General features: G+C 52.4%; 1 protein-coding gene and 1 long non-coding RNA gene across 3 annotated transcripts in view; one reads left to right on the top strand and one right to left on the bottom strand.

Annotated features, from left to right (window-relative positions):
* The window catches only part of KAZN (kazrin, periplakin interacting protein), a 239,928-nt gene that overhangs the window by 197,771 nt on the left and 22,359 nt on the right, over positions 1-19,798 (top strand). Inside the window, exon 1 of one of the 2 annotated variants that reach the window (XM_075113713.1) lies at positions 18,119-18,401. The exons of the other annotated variant lie outside the window; for it this stretch is intronic. Coding sequence (XP_074969814.1) covers positions 18,245-18,401 — 157 coding nt within the window. The 5' untranslated portion in view covers positions 18,119-18,244. Of the gene's footprint in view, positions 1-18,118; positions 18,402-19,798 lie in introns of those variants that run through there. 2 annotated transcript variants of the gene reach the window in all.
* Positions 17,485-17,926, bottom strand: LOC142066376 (uncharacterized). Its single transcript, XR_012663696.1, has 2 exons — positions 17,807-17,926; positions 17,485-17,658 (listed from the first exon to the last, which is right to left on the bottom strand). It is a non-coding gene; the product is annotated as an uncharacterized LOC142066376 (long non-coding RNA).

The following is a 19,798-nucleotide window of genomic DNA, read 5'->3' as shown; positions in this document are numbered from 1 at the left end:
TTTAAAATGATGGGTTATTTTCCCTCTTACCACCCTTGGCATTTTTCCATTTTTTTTTTTTCATTTTTTCTCATTTATTCCATTTTTTCCATTTTTTTCCATTTATTCTCAGTCCCCTACAGCATCTCCCTTTCTCATGCCTTGTGGCTGCAGTGGGGCTCTTTCAAAAAAAAAAAAAAAAAAAAAAAAAAAGACCAAAAAAAGGCCAAACCCCAAGTGAGCAGATGCTCTTGGGACGAGTTGCAACAGCAGAACTACCTGGACGCGAGGGGAGCGAGCGGGAGAGCTGAGCAAAGTGCTCCGGGTCGTCAGAGTGGTGCCAGAGATATTTGTAATTAGGGTAATGCCTTCAACTGAACTTGGAAGCTTGGTAAAGAGGGTAAAGGCTGAGCTGGAAATGAAAGGTGGGACCGGATGGCTGTGGGAATTGCCGGTGGGATTGGGGAGCTTCCCAGCTGCCAGTCAGCGGTTCCTGCCTGGCCCCCCAGCCTGCGTATGGGGCTGCTGGGGGTTTCTCTGAAGAAAAACGGGGTTGGAGAGCTCATTTTGGGTGTGTGCATCGCCTGGGGGTGGTTTTTCCCTTGCTGGAACTCCAGGCAGCCACTGGAGCTGCAGTTTCTCATAGCAATAGGCCCTGGTGTGGGTTTGGAGGGGTTTTGCATGGGAGTGTGTGCTGTCCTGGCTGTCAGAGCAGAGCACAGCCAGAAAGCAGGAAAAAAATTTAAATAACACATCTAGGGGGGAAAAAAAAAAGGCTTTTAAAGCGTGCTGGGGCTAGGTGATGGTGCTTTGCATGTTGGCTGCTCCTTTCCTGGCAGATCTCTTCCATGCGTATCCAGAGCAACCTCTGCTTGTGGGTCAGGGATACATCTTGATTTTTGGCTCCTGTAGACCCAGCTCAGAGGAGATTATAAACTGGGTTCTTATGCAGATGCTGAGGTGATTTGGTGATTCCCAGGCAGGCTGCAGCGGGGAGCTGCTCTGCCCAAGGGATGGGAGCATTGCTCATGCTGCGCTGGCGATGCTGGAAAGGCTTGGCTGGCCTGCAGGATCTTGCTCGGTCAGAGGAAAAAGTAAGTCAAACAAGCCCTTTCCTCTATCTCCTTTTTCATAAATGAAGTGTATTTCATAGGCAGATCACCAAGGGGGAGGGGGAAAAGTACTTTGGAACCATAAATGTCCATTTTCGGTGTTTTAAGGGCATGTTGTTATTTAATCATATCCTAGGAAAATGAACTGGGCCATGACCTGAAAATGGCTTAGTTTAAACCCAGTATTATTGCTTCCCGGGAGCAGAGCTGAACTTAGGCCAAACCTGTAGAAAGGCAGAAATTAGGGAAGTTTTGGGAGCCCCCGGTGCTTGCTGAAGCAGCGTTGCAGGTGGCAGTCCTGGCTTTGGGGCTGGAGGCTTTTTATCTTTTCTGTCCGTGATCCAACGCGTGCTTTTTAACCACGCTCTGGTGCAGCCCAATTTCCCCCTTCTTATTCCCACGGCGTTTTATTCTGGGTCGGAAGAGGGGCTGGGATGCTGTCGGCAGAGGTGGTGGCTGGGGCAACACCTCCTCAGCCCCCTGTCCTGGTGTTAAGCTGTTCAGACGCCCTTTGCAGATGGGATTTGTTCAGGTGGGGCTTCTCAAGGTGGCCTTCTGCGGGAACAAGCCTCACCTGCAGCAAACCTTTGTGCACGGTCGCTTACGTCAGGAGGTGAAGCCTCCGGGGTTTGTCTCGCGGTGGATAAAATATTCCTTTCAAATGCGCTTGGCAAACAAATGAGCGAGGCAGAAATACAGATTGTGTTTGCTAGTGGTAATGCAGTTGCCAAAGAATGTATAAACCGCTATTCACTGGGAGGGAAATTCCTCTCCTTCACATGAGATTTTTGAGCTGAAAAGCCCAGGATCGCTGCTTTTCTGGAAAGGGCACTTCTTAGTCTGAATTTTGGTGCAGTTCTTTCTGGGGGGAGTTAGCACTGCCCTGCTGAAGGAGGGCCTGAGTCAGCCAAGCCCTTGCTGACGTTGAGTCGTGGTGAGATCCTCTGGCCTTCAGCAGGTCTTTAGGCAGCAGAGATAAATGCTGGGGGTCTGTGCTTGTGTTGTTAGTGCCCCGGCTGCTCTGGGGAGAGCTGCTGCTTTGCTGCGTCGGGAAAGATGATTTTGGAGCTTTATCTGATTAGACAGTATGTTCCCCGGGTCCCCACGTCCTCCTTGGGCTTGTTATTTCCGGGATGTTGAATGTCTTGTTATACCAAGGATCACAAAGTTTCCTGTCCTTGCGTGGTTCCTGCCGAGCAGGAGCGATGCTGCCGTGCAAAGGGCAGGTTTTGGTCCATTTATACATGCAGTAAGGCATAGTGGTCGTTTTGGGGTTGGTGATCCCTGAGCGGAGAGGGGACTCGCCCAGCCCCGGGGATGTGTGGGCTGGCGCTGAGCATCCCGGCTGCCCTGCAGCTGAACCACCTCCTGCAGCTCCCCAAGGACCAGTCCACGGGTTTCCAGTTAGAAACGGGGTTTGGCTTTGAAGTTACTGTTTGCAGCTTTGGGGATAGATTAGAGGAGAACTGGGGAACGGGGAGATGATTGAGAATATTCATGTGTTGAATTATCTCTTGCAAATATTATATTTTTGGAGTATGCTTGCTCCCCCCCCCCCCCCCTTGTTTTGGGTGTTAATTTAAAACATGCCTTTGATTTCAAATTAAACAGTTTAAATTCAAAAGGCCTCCATGTATAAAAGACTACATTAGACTGCAGCAAATTATTCTTGGGAACCCCTCCAGAAGGCGGAGAGGGCCCGGGAAGCACAGCCTCCATGGTGCATCACTTGCATCGCAGGACCCGCAGGGGCTGGTGGAAGGATGCACGTGCGGGCTGGGGATAACGACGTGCATCCTGAAGCAGGCTGCAAAATCCTACACAACTGAGTCACTATTGCATATCTCCATCCTGCCGGTGGTCTGCATTTCTCTCTGAATGGAGCGAAGCTCTGCTCAAGGAGCTATTAAAGGAGAAAGATGTAGTTCTGCAGAAGATACGGGGCGGGGGGGCTTTTCAGCCCTTGGAGGGCCTGAGCATCCCCTTTGTCAACGTGGCAGCCTCCCCTGTCCCTCCCTTGCTGTGTATTGCTGAATATAAAAGGGCTGTAATTATTAAAATGGTGTGTGTAGGAGAATTCAGCCTCTCATTTGAGTTGTCCTAGTGACACTCCAACAGCCGGCATGGAAGATAATAGGCTTTGTGGCAGTTATGTAGCCGGGGAAATGCCGTACGTGAATGGTTGGGATTCAGGCTGGAAGCCGGGGTGATTCTCCATGTTTTTGTTAACATGCAGCTGCTTCGTAGCATATTTTGGCAGGAATTGCCAAAAACCGTCCACCTTGGCCAGTCTGCCTCCCCTCGCCGGGTTTGCTGCTGGCTTCCTCCGTCACCCCTCACCCGGCGTTGCGTGCTCGCTGTGAGTGATACCTGCGCTGGGGGGGATGCTGCCGGGCGCTGAGGGCCCAGCCTTGGCGATATCTTTGTGCCCCACTGTTGCTTCTTCAGAGCAAGCAGTTATTTGTTTCCCAAAACAACCTTGGATATCTAAAAATTAGGCTTTTAATTCACCTTTGCATGCCAATATAGCCTGCGATTCACTGGGGCTGTTGGGAATATTCAGGGCTATGGCATCGTTACCTAGTTACCTTATTTGCCAGGAAAGCGGAAGGGTTGTGTTTGTGTTGGGATGATATTCTTGAAAACCGTGGTTGCACCCCCTGCTGAAAAGCTGTTTTCTCTCTGTGCCCCGGGAATGTGGTACTTCAGTGTTTGCAACAGGTTTGCCAGTTCCTTGGTGTTTTCCCTATATCTTAACTCAAAAATCAGGCATACTCAAAAGTCCCGTAGGAGGTAAAAGAAACTCAGATTGTGCATTTTTATTCTTGTGATTTTTTAAGTTGGTTTCATGGTTTTGCAGGGCAGGGGCCGAATGAGGGTTGTTTGCTGCTGACCATATATTTAGTGCTTGTACAGCGGAGTGCTATTCTGCGGGGGCAGCCCCAAAACGCGATCCTGTGGCAAGCGAGCAGGGATGGAGGGTAAACAGGAGGTGACAAGCCCAGAGCTGGTGGCTCGGTAGGGTTGCAGCCAGGGCTGTGATGCTTTTCTTCTAGGGGAGTGTAGCAGGATCTCCTCTGAGTGCTTCGTTAGTGGGTGCCCCTTTAATTTGCATGGGCGTAAACTGTCGAGCGCCTTGCCCACAGGAGCTGAGCAGAGGCGAAGCTGGTGTAAATGCAAGGAAAATCCCTCCCTTGGCGAGAGGGGGGCTGAGCTGGGGCTGGGGTGATGCTGTGGGGCAGGGGGTGCAGTTCGGGGTCCGGCTGGCCAAGGGGCGATGCCCCTGACCTGCCCCTCGGAGCGTTGCAGGGGTAAATGTGGGGCTGCAGGGCATGGTCCGTGCACAGCATCGCCTCGGGTACCTGTGCAATTGCACAGCGTGCATTATATCCCTCTTCTGTTGCCTATGGATTCCTCTGGCTCTCCTTCACTCTGAGCTTGTGCCTTGTGCTGCTGGCACAATCAAAACTCATTATTTTCTCCGCATGGCTCTCTTGATCTGTTTTTCCTCCCTTCCAATGCTGTGATGGTGGAGCAGAGACATGAGAAGTGGCTGAAGCAGATGCTGGTTGTCTGGTCTCAAGTTGTGGCAGTCCTTAAAACATGGGTGTCCCCCCCAAGGCTCCCCTTTTCCTCCCCGAAACACAATTCCTCCAGTCATTTGGAGAGAGACTCCTGCATGTAAATCTGCTCCTGTTACTGTTATGGGGTATTTAAGGCTTACAAATCCCCTTGAAGGTGTAACTGGGGCCTGATGGTATCGATTGAGCTCAAATAGCAACGGCCGCTAAGGAGGGCAGAAAGGAACCTGCTCCCAGACAGATGTGATTTCCAGGGAAAAGCCGGCTTTGAGACAAGCCCTGTTCTCCTGCGCCCGGTCGTAGTCCCTTTTAAAGTCGAGTGCTTTGTGTGCTGCTGGCCCTTCCTCAACCAGGCTTAAGGAAACGAATGGCTCAAGGTAGCTTTATTTGTGACCCTAGATCTATAAAGAAAAATGTATTTTAAAAAAAAATCTTGTATTAATTGCAGATAATTTTCTAGCAGCAGAATAGTCATGGTTGCAATTCCCAAGGGCGGCTTAACTACGTTAAGCATTGCAGATAACATCCAGTCCTACCCTATTTATAGCTGTGAAGGCCGGGGAGAGTTTCTCTTGGACTCGTTATCTTTGGAGATGCTGCTTCTGATGCTGTAAAGCTGAACTCGGCTTTCCGGGGATCTCTCGGGAGGGCAGCCTGCGTTTCCAGCCCTCGCCGGCCCCGAGCCCAAGGCGGGTGGCTGGGACCACAGCCTCCACCCCGGGGAGCTGCCAGCAGCGACCGGCTGCTTTCTGGCGAGCTGGCTCAGTTATTTCCCATAAGGAAGGGATTTCATAACATTTTAGCTTTGCAGGCAGGCTGATCTGGTACAGCTTATAGGTGCTTTTCCCCATATAGTGAACTGTGGTTACAGGACACCCAATTTCTAGGTTTCTGTGCCTAAAACTCCCAGCGCGCAGGTCCCGCCGTGCATTTGTGGGGCTGCATTTTGACTCTCTCTGCAGTGCTTAGGGCTGCCAATGCCTGCGAAAGCTGCCTTTGCTGAATTCCCCTTGGAGCCCTGATTTCCTTCCCCGGCCAGAGCTGGATCAAATAGTATCTCTCTGCCACGCTTTGGAGATAGTTTTTATTTGCAAATAGCGTTGAGCCAATGCCTCTCTGCCCGGATCGGCTCCTCTTATCGGAGGGATTATAACTGGCTCACTAAGCAATATAATCCCTGTATAACCCCCAGCAATCTTTCAGGAGGATTTTGCAAGTGGCTGAAGAACAGAGTAAAATCTTGGGCTGTAGGATTAATTGGTATAAAGTCAAGCTTGTATTTGACCATGTGTTTAAGGAAAAAAACCAACTATATAAATACAAGTGACCGTATTTCTGCTTGTTTCCTCTTAAATGATCCCTTGGTAACTCCTGCACAAGCAGAGCTTGCTTTAGGGGTGCAGCAGCTTGGAGGTACATAACAGTGTGCAAGTCTGGGACTTCAGGTGTCAAAAGCGCTTGCTCTTGAGGCAGTGCTGCAGGTTCAAGATTTTTGGATGGAAAAAATGTTGCATTTATAGGCTGTGTCTTGCCTTGGATGCTCTGGGGCTGTTCTTCATCTGCCCTGCTGCTCCCTGGCCCATGGGACGAGCCTGGTTCGCGCTTCGCTCCAGGACGTGCCGTGCTCCTGCTCTGCAGCTCTCCCAGGCAGATACATTCACGCCTGGGCAGATTCAGCAGCCCAGGGGAATGGTTTTGTTCCCAAATCTTTTGTTTGTTTGTTTTTTAACTTTGGAAATTCAGTTTGCCAGTGGTTTTCTTCTCACTTGCTGAGCTGCTGGTATTGAGTGCAAGTGGGCAGGCTGGGTTACAGAAGAGGTTTTGGTTTCCTTGTTGACCATTCACTCCTTGTTTTTTTTTTTTTTTCGGCCCTGCGATAAAAGGAAATCGATAGCAGCAAGCAGCACCGAATAGCTTTGTGTCGCACGAGTTGATTCTTGTCCCAGGAACTGTCTGGGATTATCGGTTGTCTTTGCACTTTGAATTTTAATAGCATTAACTATAGTGTAGTCATGTCATTTTAAAATCCCATCTAAACTTGCCTTTGTAGCGCAGAAGCCGGCGCCGCTTGGGTTGTGTTTTTTCCTCCCTCGCCTGCAGAAATCACAACCAGAATTAAGAGACAGATTTTGAAGGTTAAAACTTCCCAGATTGTTTCCCTCTCAGTTGTCATTTCGGGACGGTTTTGTTTTCTTTCCGATAGTATCAAATATTTCTAATCCTGTGGGGACTGTGGTGCGAGGGTGAATCTTGCTCAGAAAAATAAAGGGATATCTTTTTTATCATTTCTGCAACATAGCCGAGGGGAAATTGGTGAAAAGAGCAGTTACCGAACATGGCAAAACTTGGCGAAGGCTGGGGCCGTGCTCCGCGGTGCCTCTCCTCCTGCCTCTTCATTGGGTATTTGAAGCGTCGCCTGAGACTTTTATATTTAGAAATATTGAGCTCTCAGATGGAGACCCTTTCACCCAGCTGGATTTTTAGATTTTTTTATTATTATTATTTCTGGTCTCACAGGCCGCCCCTGGGACAGGGGCCTTGGCCAGCATCCTGTCCCACCACACATAAGGCACAAAACAGCTGAAATATTAAAAAAACCTCCCTGTCTTACAAAGGAAATAAATAGCTTGAAAGAACTTCGAGGGTTTGGAATCTTCTGGGTGCGCTCTGCCTTGTGCATGTGGGGTGGTGGCTGTCCAGTGTATAAATGACCAGTTATTTCTTTAGTTTTTCCAGTTTTAAACCTAATCCCGGAGTCATCGTTGGGCAGCAAGCACATCTCTGGCTCCGGGGGACTGCTCTGGGCTCCGAGTCATCCTCAGAAACTCCCGTTCGCTGTGCTGAGGGTTTAGGGCACAGCGACCTAATCCATGGATCTAACCCCGCAGAATCCTCACTCGATGGTGTCGTGCGGGTCCCTCTGGGCTGCGGTGCCCGTCCCTGCGCGCAGCCTGGCTTCCCCTGAGACGCCTCTTTATTTCCCGACCCCGTTGCAGGCACCGCGTGCCTGACGCGTCTTGCAGACGGAGCTGGGCATCCTTTTCCCACACGCTGCTGCTTGCACCGCGTTAGATGCGTTGCATTTGCTCCTTGGTGGCTTGTTTTTCTCCTCCGAATCCCCACGTTGCTCTGGCTAGGTTTTTGTTATTATTGGCCTGGTCTTTTCAGTACAACAATATTTTTTCTGGGGCAGTGCCCAGTGCCGGGCATAGCTCGGGAGAGGTCCTGCGAGGGCAGCATAGAAAAGGTGCACAGCATTGAAGCCTTTGTGTGAGTAAATAACAGGAAACAACATCTTTTTTGTCTTGCTCAAGCAATGCATTGAAAAACCAGTACTTGAATTACTATTCTTGATCACATTTAGTTTTGAGTTAATACAATTGGTTCTTGGGTAACTGTCTTGTAGGATCATTTATTACTCTTTTCATTTTCTGACTCCAGCTATTTGAAAATCATGGTTCAGGTTATAAAGTATATTTGGAAGAGATATGGGTTCCTTTTATTTGCTTTGCTTTCTGAGCCTGTGCAGTACGTGGGCGAGGGGCGGGGGGGGAGGGGAGTGCAGAAGTCTTTTTCTAGAAAAAGGGGGGTTGTGAACTTTTATTTATAAGCTAAAAGCTGAGATTTTCATGAGTCCCTTTGAGTTAAGCAACTGAAGTCGGGGGGGAACAAAAGAAAAAAAACCCAAAACAACCCAAACCCAATAATTGCTCTGAGACTTGTGATGAAGTAATGAAAATTGGCAGCTCCTGTTGTTGCACATCTTCCTCCAGTAATCTCTCTCCTCTTTTCCTCATTACTCCCCGCATAAACTCCTGCTCCACCTCTCTTCCCCGATGTCCCTCGTCCTTCCCGGGCGCCCGCTGCGCCGCAGCACTGATGGTGGGAGTATCAAGGATGTCACGTCGGAGCCAGGGTCCCTCCCCGTGGTCACCGTCCCCTGGCCGCCACCCCGTGCAACAGCAGCAGGATCCACGAAAATAGAAAGGGTGTCAAGGGTTTTTGCACATCCACCTCTAACCTTAACTAAGCACTGCATGCCTCCTGGGGAGCTCTGAAAGGCATTTAATGCAACTTAGAAATCAAACCAATCCCTCAGTTGCCTTTTTCCAGCCACGACGCAGTGTTTGTGTCCATCAGGAGTGGGTGCAAACACCGCGTTTTCCTCGCGCTTGACGTGCTCGGCTGCTCTGTGCTCACCCGGTGCTTCGTTGCCAGAGGAATTGCAATGCTCGACCTCCCCAGGCTTCCTGCGTGTCCAGACAAAGCATTTCAGAGTGTGGCTTCCTCCAGAAAGCATTGCTATTTTGCTTCATCTGGTTGGAAATAAAAAGGTGATGTTTTTTTCTTTTCCCCCTCTGCTTAGCTGGGTTGCTGTGCTTCCTCGCACGCCCACCTTCCCCGGGATGCGATTTTCCACCCTAGCAAGAGCGGTCTCCCCAGCAGTATTGATGTTGAGCTTATTCCATGGGGATCCAGTCCCAGACTCCAACCCGATGCTGCCAGAGCCTGGCCTTTGGCTACTGGCTTTGGCATGCATCTTCTGCGGCTTCTGCTGCTCCTTTTGGGGGTTTCTCTTGTTTTAAAGTTCTTTTTGTATTTTATATTCCCGGCCCTGGGTTTGCCTGGTGCAAAGCGCTGATAACTTTGTGAGAGCGGCTGCCTGCCGGCTCTGAGTGCTGCAGCACAAGCTAAGATTAATAAAAGGCTGTCACTTTTATTAACTTTGCAACCTAGTGCATTATTTAATTCCAGGCAGGCGCCAAGTGCGGCCCTCCAAGCTTTAAATGGCTTTTTTCTGCCTTTGTGCATGCGTGTAAAATAGATGTGCAGCAGGCAGTGTTACACTGCCCGTCACGACACTCCCTTCGCGTAATACTGTGGGTATTTTGGGGAAAAAAGCACAGTTTTGGTAGCGGTCGGGGTTTGGCTCCCCGTTTTCAGCCTGCTGGCACCAGTTTGGGGTCTGTTTGGTCTTTTTATGGTGCTGGGGTATATTATTCATTTCACTGTGGTCAGGTATGCTGTGATGCCTAGTGCAGTGGTAAAGTCTTGGTGAAAAAGTGGTTGAAAACCTTCAGGCATTTTAATTTTGTCCTACACCTCCTGGCAGGGAGAGACAGACTTTGCTGCAAAGGAAGTTTTAATAAACATAGTTTGGAATTTCAATAAGTGGCAGATAAATAAAATATATTTCCCTCGCTGCTGAAGCACTTGGAAAAACCTCCAGGTTTTGGGGTTTTTTTATTTAAAACAGAAAAAAAGCTTTTGGAAATGGGGCTCTGAGTCACTTAATAGTGATGGGCTGCAGACGCGGGAGCAGGGCTGCGGTGGGGCTGCTGGGGAACGTCCCGGTTATGCGTGACGTGGGCTCAGCCTGCAAATTCACAGCCGCCAAGACAAGCGCAAGGCTTTTATACCAATATTAGCCCCTTAAACGTCAGAACTGGGGGCAGTTTTCCTGTTGTTGGCCCGTAACTTGCCATTAAATTGATGGGCTGCTTTAGCCAGGGAGAAAGCTCCTCGGTACTGCCCTGCACCGTGCTATCCATCTCCTTGCTGCAGTGCAGTTATTTTTATCTATTATATATTGTTCTTGGTAGAATTATTCTGCCCCCAGCCTGTAGATAAGGGCTGTTACTAAATGAATTTGAGCTCTTCCTTGAAGGTTAAATTGCTGCCTTGCAAGTTGGCAAGTAAGGCGGGGAGATGCTTTCTCTCCCTCCCCTCCGCAAAACACCTGGGCTTCAGCCCTGACCTGGCAGTTTTGTCGAGTGTTACTTGAAAAAGGCAAGTATTGTACTGAAATGCTGCATTTAGTCCTCTGGACTGGCAGCTCTTTCTGAGCCCTTTCTTATTAAGATGCCCGCTGGGTGTCAGCTCTCCGGTGGGATCCGGCAGCACAGATTTGGGAAGGTTTCTTGTAGGCACGCCCGGGAGCGTTCCCGTAGGACACAGGTCACAGCTGGGGGATGTGGCATTTTTGGGTCATCCTCAAAAAATGGAGTGGCAGCTTGTAACCCCCCCCTTGGAGCAGCACAGGGGTGTAATTTTGGTGAAAAGCACCCCGTTCTTGGTAGCACCATTGTGGTGATGCTGGACCTGCAGCCTGGATTAAGCCCAGCCTCTGTATTGGCATCTTTTGGGGGTGTGAAATATGTAACTAGTGGCAGCAATACGGCCAAGGAAAGTGCTGCTGATCTGGTCCTGGCACTCTCCTTCCCAAAGTTTGGAGTGGAAGGATTAGGATGGAAAAATCAGGAGGAAAACATACAGAAAATGTGACTGTTGGCTGCTCTGCCCAGAGATTAATTTTTCAGTTGGCAAACAAAGTGACAGTATATTTAGTACTGGCTTTGCTGACAAGGAGCGGGTTGGCGATTGGAAGGGTACTATGGGATACGTCGGATGGGTAATATTAGGCTGAATATCCCTGGAGGCTTCCCCTCAAGTCCTGGAGCTGTTTCTCTATTATTTATAACTCAGCTAGGAGGGGTTGGTCGCTTCAGTGAACCCAGCAGGACGGTACCGTCAGCCCCGTGCAACTCACAGCGTCTGCAGGAGCCTCCCTGGCTCCAGCCACAGCTCCAGCGCCTTCGGTCCATCGCGCCGGGCGGCTGTGGTGGATGCGGGGGTCCGGCCCCGGCCAAGCATCCCTCCACGGCGCGGGCGATGGTTTTTCTGCAGGTCCTTGTGTCGGTGGGCTGTGTTGGTTAACAAACAGGGCTGCCAGGGGTATTGTAGAAGCCGTTAGTATGAACCATTAACTCTTGCTTTTAATTGTTCAGGTTACCTCTTTTAAATTTGCTTTTTAAGTGGAGCTAATAGGCTTTGCAGAGGAGGCTTCCAACCACAGCAGTTCCTCCCCGGAGGAGCTCTGTTTGTGCATCACCAGCTAATCTCTTTTCTTCATTATCCCTTATCTTCCTCGAGCTGATTAATTGCTTTCAATTGATTTATAAATATTCTGTTGATACATGCAGCGGACGGGAGGGGAACGGGGTACGTCCGGGCACATGGGGTCACTGATCCATGCAGCCCCCCCCGGGCTTTCCTAACCTGCCTCGCAAAGCTGAGCGATTTCAGCCAGGCTTAATTGGTTTTTTTTTTCCCTTCTTCATTTCCCACGAGCAACCAAAAGTTGTCCTGTAGTGTCATTTTGAGTCTTTACTGATGCGCGTGTACAAAGCTTGTTGCTCTTTGTGGTCCCAGCTGACTAGCCACTGGGATGATGGGGACAATCAGGGGTGCACAAAGGTGGGGTTTGCGCTTTGCCAGCTTCACCAGCGGCAAAGAACATGCCGGCGTGATGCCCGTTTCCAACTCCGTTGGTGCGTCCCATCCGCTCCCAGGTCTGTACCTGACCGCTGCTCGTAGCCCCAGAAATGTTGGTGGGTGCAATGTTTGGTCCTTGCGGCTTTGGGGCTGCTGGAGGTGCAGATGGGGACGTGAGCAGGGCGTGGGTTGTCTCTGCCCAACCTCCCCTCCGTGCGAAAGCTGGGCCCGTGCCTCCGTGCCCAGTGAGCGGCAGGTTTGGGGTGAAAGGAAATGGGTTTGGGTAAATGCATTTCACATCAATAAAAGCGGCAGGTTGCACGGGCAGCAGCTTGGCTGGCAGCAGGTGTCACAGAAAGATACTTTCTGTACTAGATTCCCCAATATGCATATATATATATATATATTGCTAGAGTGGTTAATGGAGAGGGATCATTAGAATTGCTTGTTTGAAACTCTCTGGAAGCTGAAGTGCAGCTTCAAAAAATAATTAAAAAAGGCAGTAACATTTTGTTAGTAAAGATAGTGTCCAAATCTGGAGTTGAGTTGCCTCCCTCCAACCCCATTAAAATCATGCATGTCACTGAGGATGCAAAGTCATTTTTAGGAAGGGGAGCACAGTTTTACATACAGGTAAATTATTAACCTTTTCTGGCAGGCTTCCTTCCCCCCCCCTTATTTCTGAGCGTGCAGCCTGTTGCTGCCGGCGCCTCCCTGCTCAGGCGGGCTGCGCTGGGTGGTTCTGGGGACACTGGGGACATGATGGCCCTTGGTGGCCTTGCGGTGACATTCCTGGCTCTGCTCCGGGTGAGATGAAGCTTCACAAACCTTGACAAGAAAACATTTCTGGAAGTTTGAGACCTGCTGTGCAGCTCCAGGATTTGTTGCTGCTTGATTTATTATTATTTTGATTTATTATTCCTCTCTTTCACCATGAAGTGGCTGGTGGCACCGGCACAACCTCGATGTACAGCAGCTTAATGACATGTTGGTAATGAGAGATTGCCAATCGAGCGGGCTGTTGTAGCAGCCCAGGCTGCCGCTTTATCGTATATTTGCAGGACTTGTGTAATTTCTTTGTCATCATACATGGTAATATATTCGCTGCAGCATGACATAGGATGAGGTTCAATGAATAATGTAAAACCCAGAATAACACTGAATCTATATTAGATGTGCTTTTCCCCCCAGCGTTATTTTAAAAAGGGAAATATTGATTCTGGGGGGGGGTTCAGCGGTTCAAAGCGCTCGGAGAGCCCACGTTTCGCTGATCGATACCCAAGCCGGGTGGCCAGCCGCGTCCTGTCCCCTCCACGGCTGCACATGACGGGCTGTCGGTGCCGTTCCTCGCCTCCCCGCGTGCTCGTTAGCGCTGATGAAGCTGGGGAGGGCAGGAAGGGCTCGGTGGCGTTCGCCTCTGGATCCAGGCGTTGCAGGTGGATGGAGCTGGTGCCACCCCGGGAAGCGAGCAGCAAAGGGCGCCGCCGGGGTTTTGGGTGCGTGGCCCGTAAGCGATGCAAATATAAACTGTCAACGAGCTCAGAAATGAGGATTTTGGGGTTTTCCCCCCTTCTAACCACTCTCCGATGCAGAGGTGCTCGTCAACCGGGATGGAGCAAGGCAGGCTGTGTTGGGGTTTAGGTGCCAGGTGAAACAACCAGAGTAAATCTTCCCCACCCCCCCCATTTACGGTCTTTGAATGCCAGTTAGGATGGATAATTTCTGTTTGTTTTCTTCCCACGAAATCCCCCCTATTCTGATCTGTATCGTTTATTTTTGCAGGCCGTTATCTTATTCCAGCCTTTTAGCATTTGAATGACAGTATCGTAAGGACGCCAGAAGTTGTTAGGCATAAAACGCCTGTGATAACAACCATAATTCTCCTGATAAAATAAAAAACACAACAGAAATAACTGTGATGGGTTCAGGAAACTGTACCAAATGAGATTGCAACCGGGAGCACGGGGACCGGCTCGATGATGTTTGCCCTTGTTACTTTTTTGCCTTTTTACGTTGCAAACAGCTTTTGCGGTGCTGTTTTTGACGGGGAGAGTCACTGTGTATGGTCTGGGTAGGGACATAAAAATAAAAAAACCTTGGGATATTTCCCTCTGTTGAGGCTTTAATTAATCAATGCACGTGCAATTTTCGGGAGCTTAAAATACTCCGGCAGTGCAGGAGGAGGAGGAGGTGCTAAGCGGTGCCAAGTTCCTGAATGAAAATTACTCTTACCGCCTCTGCTTCTGGAGCCAGATCTATGTTAATTAATCCTTCGACTCACACGTTACATTTTGCAACCTTGCCGCCGTCGATTTTTAACTCGGTAAAAGCAGACGGAGGCTTCCCGAAGCGCCTCCGAAATTCCCAGCCGAGCGCGCTCCTCGCTGACAACGCCAATTTGTCACGAGTGAAATGTTTGACAAAAATGTGTCATTTTTGAGAAGAGTTTTCCTTGAAAGAAGAACCGAGGGGGGGAAGAAATCAGCTCTGTTTCGAAACATCTCACTTCATTGGGGTTTTTTTTTTTTTGTGAGAGACGGGGATGCAGAAGGGGGTTTCCGCAGAGGCGGGGGAAATGTTTTAGCAATTTTTCCTGGAAGTAGAGGGCGTTTTGATGCAGGAGGCCTACGAGGTCTCCTGATTTTTCTATTCCAGTCAGTGGCTGTGTGCTTTTTATGGACAGCTCTGTTCTCCAGGTCAAACGTAGCTCTGCAAGGACCAGCTCCTGTCCGGAGGTACGTGAATGCATCGCTGACCTTCTGCGTCATTCAGCAATGACTGCAGGTGCCTGAGCCTTCAGGGCAGTAACATACATCGACATCCATATGGTCAAGCTGTATTTAATCAACCACCAACTGTTTAGTGAGAACGGTAACTTTTTGGGTGGCGATGCTGAAGTTGAAGTATTTCTTGACCCCAACTTGACTCTCTACTGCAAGTCTCTGCTGGTCCCTGCCCTTGTAGGTGATGGTTGGGATTTTCAGCCCAACCTTGCAGGAGATGGGAGATTTTGGTGGTGATGACCCATAGCTGGCTTGCTCCAGAGCCGTAACCCTGCTGGGACCTCCAAGCCTGGGGAGCAGAGATGCAGGTTTGTCCTCCAGCAGAGGTTGTCCAGTTTGGATCAGCCTCCACTTGCCTTGCCTGCAGACCCCTCCTGAGTTAGGCTTGGGTGAGAGTGGTCCCTTCTGCCCCATCCCTGCAGAAGAGTCTTGGCTAGGGGGGGCTGAAGGAGGCTGACAGGTCCCTGCTGGGATTTGGGATGGAGAGCCAGACCCATATGCTCTGAGACCCAGCGCCCATCCCCTTCCTTGCGCAGGCTGCAGCCGGGATCCACGGGAAGTGACTCAACGGACAAAAATACGCCCCCGTGCCTCGCTTCCTCCGGCACGGGGCTGGCATCCCCTCCCCACCCCGCTCCCACCCTTACGCAGCCCCGGCCAAGGCATCCTGCGTGCAGTGAGCAGCAGCACCCCGCGCCCACATGTGTGGACGACGAGAAATCTTTTGCAGAAGCCACTTATTTGCTAATGAGCAAAACTGCCTCATGCAGAAATATGGGTGTCTGGGGTCGCATGGAAATCCCAGTCTTGGATACTGGCTCCGTTATCAAGCTCTCTTCCCTCCCAGTTAGGTGTGCTGTGACCCCAGGAAAGATGGCTCCATTTAGGGCTGACGCCTTCTCCATGTGTTGTCTCCGGAGGGGACGCTGTGCTAGCAAAGCTCCCTGTCGTGTCACCTCCCTCCCAGCAGCCGCCACCACCAGCGTGCAGAGATGTGTTGCCCCAAACCAAGGAGGAGAAACCCAGACCCCAACCACGTTTTAACTGCGGCCAAAAGTGCAACCATTGCCCGACATGAGCACGCTCGGCACCTGGAGCCCGGCTGCACTGCACAAACCCGGCCAAGGCATCAGCCACCTTTTAATTAACCAGCACCCTTTTTCTCTGCACCTTCCACAGGGGTCTTTCATCGAGTAGGAAGGGGCAGGGGGATCCCTGCAGGCAGCACGGCTGGATTAAAGAGCAGCAGTACTGTGCTGTTGGTACTTCCCACCGCATGCGCACGCTGGGGATGAGGATGGGTGCTGCTGGCGCTGCGGGTGTGAGTAACGCTGCTTGGTCCACCATGAGTCAGCAGGAGCGAGGACGTGAGCCCAGCCAGGGAGGAGTGTGATGGGTCAGAGGAGGCTCCAAGGAGCTGCTCTTGGGGAGCCTGGGGCTTGTGCAATGCCCATGACGTGGAAAACCTCCTCCCTTTGCTTTGGTTGGGGGGCATCACCGCTCTGCACCTTCCCGTGCCGTGGCAGCTCACACCAAGAGGTGCACAGTTACCTTTGCACCGTGCTTGTTTGAAACGCAGGTCTGAATCAGCAGGTTCTCCCCAGCCCAGCAGCGCTTCCTTGCTCGCGTGGGGTTGCTCTGGCTGCCACGGCGTCCCCGCCACATCGGGAGCTGAGTCGGCACGGGCGGGCGCGCTCCGACTTGATCCCTGAGGAGGGCAGTTGTGCAAACGGGGAGCGATGGGAGGTGACGCAGCAGCCAAGAGCGCAGGTTTCATGGGCTTCGAGGAGCTGAGGCCGGTGGTGGCAGGATCTGGGGCAATGGGTGCATTGCACGCCCTGGCAGCGATGCCGCAGGCGGTGCCGCGGCGTGCACCGGGCTGCCAGCAATGTCAGCGGTGTCAGTGTCCACCCGTTGCTTGTTGCAGAAAGAACCATGTCTTGTTGCAAAACAAAACCAACTCCCTTCTCATTCCCAAGCTGCTGGCGAGGAAGGAGCAGAGGGGGGGTAGGGCAATGCCCGGCAGCGGGGCGTGGGGTTGGTAGGGACCTGGTTTATTGACCCAAGCTCATTTGGTGTATGCGATGGCTGTGGCTGCATCTCTTCTAGCCGGGGGCAGCTCACTCCTCCTGCGGTTACGCTCTGTCACCTGCTTCCCAGAAATGTAAAAGCACGCAGGGTGTGCCTCAGTTTCCCCTTGCCTAAGATGCTGCTGCTGTAAGGCGAGGGAGCTGGGTTTGCAGTGGCTGCCAGAGGCTTCGTGTGCCGGGCGCTGCTGGAAAGCAGAATATGGTGATTATTGCTTTTGGTTTTCCATTTCAGTCTGTGTTTTCTGAACTTGGTGTGAGTCTCGCCCTCCGGGGCAGAGTGAGAGGTGTGTGCAGGCAGCGTGGGAGCTGCTTGCAAAGTGTCCCGGCTCTGGGGCAACGGCCCAGCCCTGAGCCGCACGTGGCTGGGCAGTGCTCATCCTCGCTAGCCCAGGTAGCGGCAGAGACTGGCACAAATTCCTAAGCCCAAAGTGCCTCTGCCTGATTCTTCATCTCTTTGGTGGGAAGAATAGATTTTAAAAGTGGGTCTGGAGTGGAGGGCTTGGAAACACGTGGCCCAGGCAGCGGGATGAACGCAGGGTGACGGTGCAGCTTGTACCATAGGGAGCAAAAAAGCAACACCCAAACAACCCAAGGAACCCAAAAAAGCTGGGTTTCACAGAGTTTGTTTTTTATCTGGTGTACATTTATGCAGCTTTTATTATAAAAAAAAAAAAAGCAAGTGCCTCTACCTTCTCGCTGGTTTTGGCTGCGCATCCCATCCTCCAGCTCCCCCTCTGTGCTCTTCCTCGCTGCAGGGGCCAGTCATGATGGTTTGCAGGGGGAGGCCAGTCTCCAGTGGTGCTCCCGCAGCCGTGGGTGTCGTGCAATTGCAACCTGCCTGGACAAAATAAAGAGTAATTGCATTGCAAAAAAAAAAAAAAAAAAAAAAAGCACAAACCGAAAACAACCATTGCATCAGTTTCCCTTGCAAGGAACAGCTTACATGAGCTGTAGGCTGGAGAGGGGGCTGCTTGGCGGTGTGTTACCTTCCTCGTGCCTCAGTTTCCTGCCGGTGATGGCTGGGCATTGCAGAGAGCAGTGGCCACGCTGGCGCAGCCGGGGTGTCGCGGGCGTTAGCCACTGCCGCCTGCGCGGTGGGTGGCGGCAGGCGATGGCCGGCGAGCCGGGAATCATTTCCGCCGCCGGCTGGGCTCCGGGTTCCTGCGCAGCTCGTTGCTCCGGGGCGGCGGAGAGAGGCGCTCGCCTGCTCCGGGCCCCTGTCCCGCACACCTTGGCTCGCCAGCGGCGGGCAAAGCCACTCCTCTGCCGCCGTGACATCAGGCCGGGAAGACCGGGCGACCTGCGAGGGGTCAAGTTCCCGGCACAGGTAGCGCCCGCGGTACTGCCGTGCCGTGCCGGGGAGGAGCCTGCCCGCCCGGGGACCCCCAATCCCGGGGACCCCCCCAGCCCTGCCGTCCCCCGCCATGAAGTCGGAGCAGGAGGAGAGCAAGCCGGGGACGTGCCGCTGCGAGCACGGCTTTGCTCCGCACCCGGCCTATTGTTCGGGTCCTTGGGGGCGGCGAGGAGCGGCTGTGGACAACGCTCGGGGCAGGGTGCTGTGCCCCTGCTTATCTCACGCAGGTAAGGAGGGGTCTCCGGGGGTCCTGCTGTCTTGCACGGCGGCGCAGGGGGGATGCAGCCCGGCATGCATTTCTTTTCCTTGCTTGCTTTGTGCCGTAGTAGCTCGCTTCCTCCAGGGAGAAACAAAACAACGCCAGGCGGCTGGCGAGCGTGGCTCGAAGCTCGCCGGGGTCATGCAGGAGGGTGCCTGCGGGTTGCTGTGCCGTCCCCCCGCACCGAGGGCCAAGCGCAGGGCAGGGGCGAGGGGCTTCGGCTCCCCCGCAGCAGCAGGGAGGGCGGGCAGGCGGGCGGCTTCCCATGCCCCGTAGTCCATTTTGTCTCACGGAGAAGCTGGAGCGTGCCAGGAGCTCGCAGAGGGGTCGGCGGCCGGCTCCGGGGGCCGCTGCGGCGGTCGCAGCCTACCGGCCGGCTGCTTTTAAACTCTGTGTGCTTTTGAAAGCCTCTGCAACCTCCAGCCTGCCTCCTGAACCCTGTGCCCCCCCGCACTCCCGCCGGCGTGCACGGCAGGCTCGTATCAGGTTTTATTTCTTTACATCTCCTGGGAGACACCCGCCAGCATGCGGACGGGGCAGCCGAGCGAGCGGGCTTCGGCTGGCTGGGAATAATCCTTTTTTTGGGGTGTTGGGGGGTGCCAGGACATGGGGTAACTGCAGGCAGGGGTCTCTGCGGGTCCTGCCTGATGGCTGTGAGACGGTTGCAAGCAGTGGTTGATGGTGTGCGGTCGGGGCGTGCAGCTGGGGGTCCCATCCTGCGGCTGTGACCACATGGAAGTGCCGAGGCTGAGCTGGCACCTAACTCAGGAAATGCTCAAAAATGGTGTTTTCAGGGATTTATGCCCCTTGGGCAAAAACTTTAACCCAAACTTGCTAATGAGCATCCGTACTCGTGTCCAGAGGTGACAGCGCTCTTGCAGCATATCACGACAGTGGCAAGGGCTGGAATCTGAAGCTTCTTCCTTTGAAAGTAAAAGCTGAATCCAAAAATCGCTTTATCAGCCTGAGAGGCTCTGCAGCGCGTGGCTGAGCGCCCCGGTGCCCACCCAGGGGGAGCGGCGGTGGCCAACAGCGCCTGGGAGGTCGTGGAGCGCCGCGGTGCTGCGGGAGGTGCCGTACCCAGGGATGTAGCTGGGCTGTGCGGCAGCGGGACTCGGCTGAAGGTGCTAACGGACAAATTACAGACCCTCGTGTTTATCCTCACGGGAAGATGATGCTGCTTGGGCTTTTCTGAGCTGCTGCAAGTCCATCATTGTGTCCAGGTGTGAAGGGGAGAGGTTGGATGTGTTGGCTTTGCACCAGCAGGTCTCGGGCAGCAGCAGTAGCTGGGTCTTTTTGCAAATCTGAGTGTATTTTGCACTAACCAAATACCTTCTTGAGCGTGAGCCATGCTTCGCCGAGAGG

This window comes from Phalacrocorax aristotelis, chromosome 19 (assembly GCF_949628215.1).
Source record: "Phalacrocorax aristotelis chromosome 19, bGulAri2.1, whole genome shotgun sequence".
Classification (NCBI taxonomy): Eukaryota; Metazoa; Chordata; class Aves; order Suliformes; family Phalacrocoracidae; genus Phalacrocorax; species Phalacrocorax aristotelis.
This window is presented reverse-complemented; position numbering and strand designations above follow the sequence as displayed.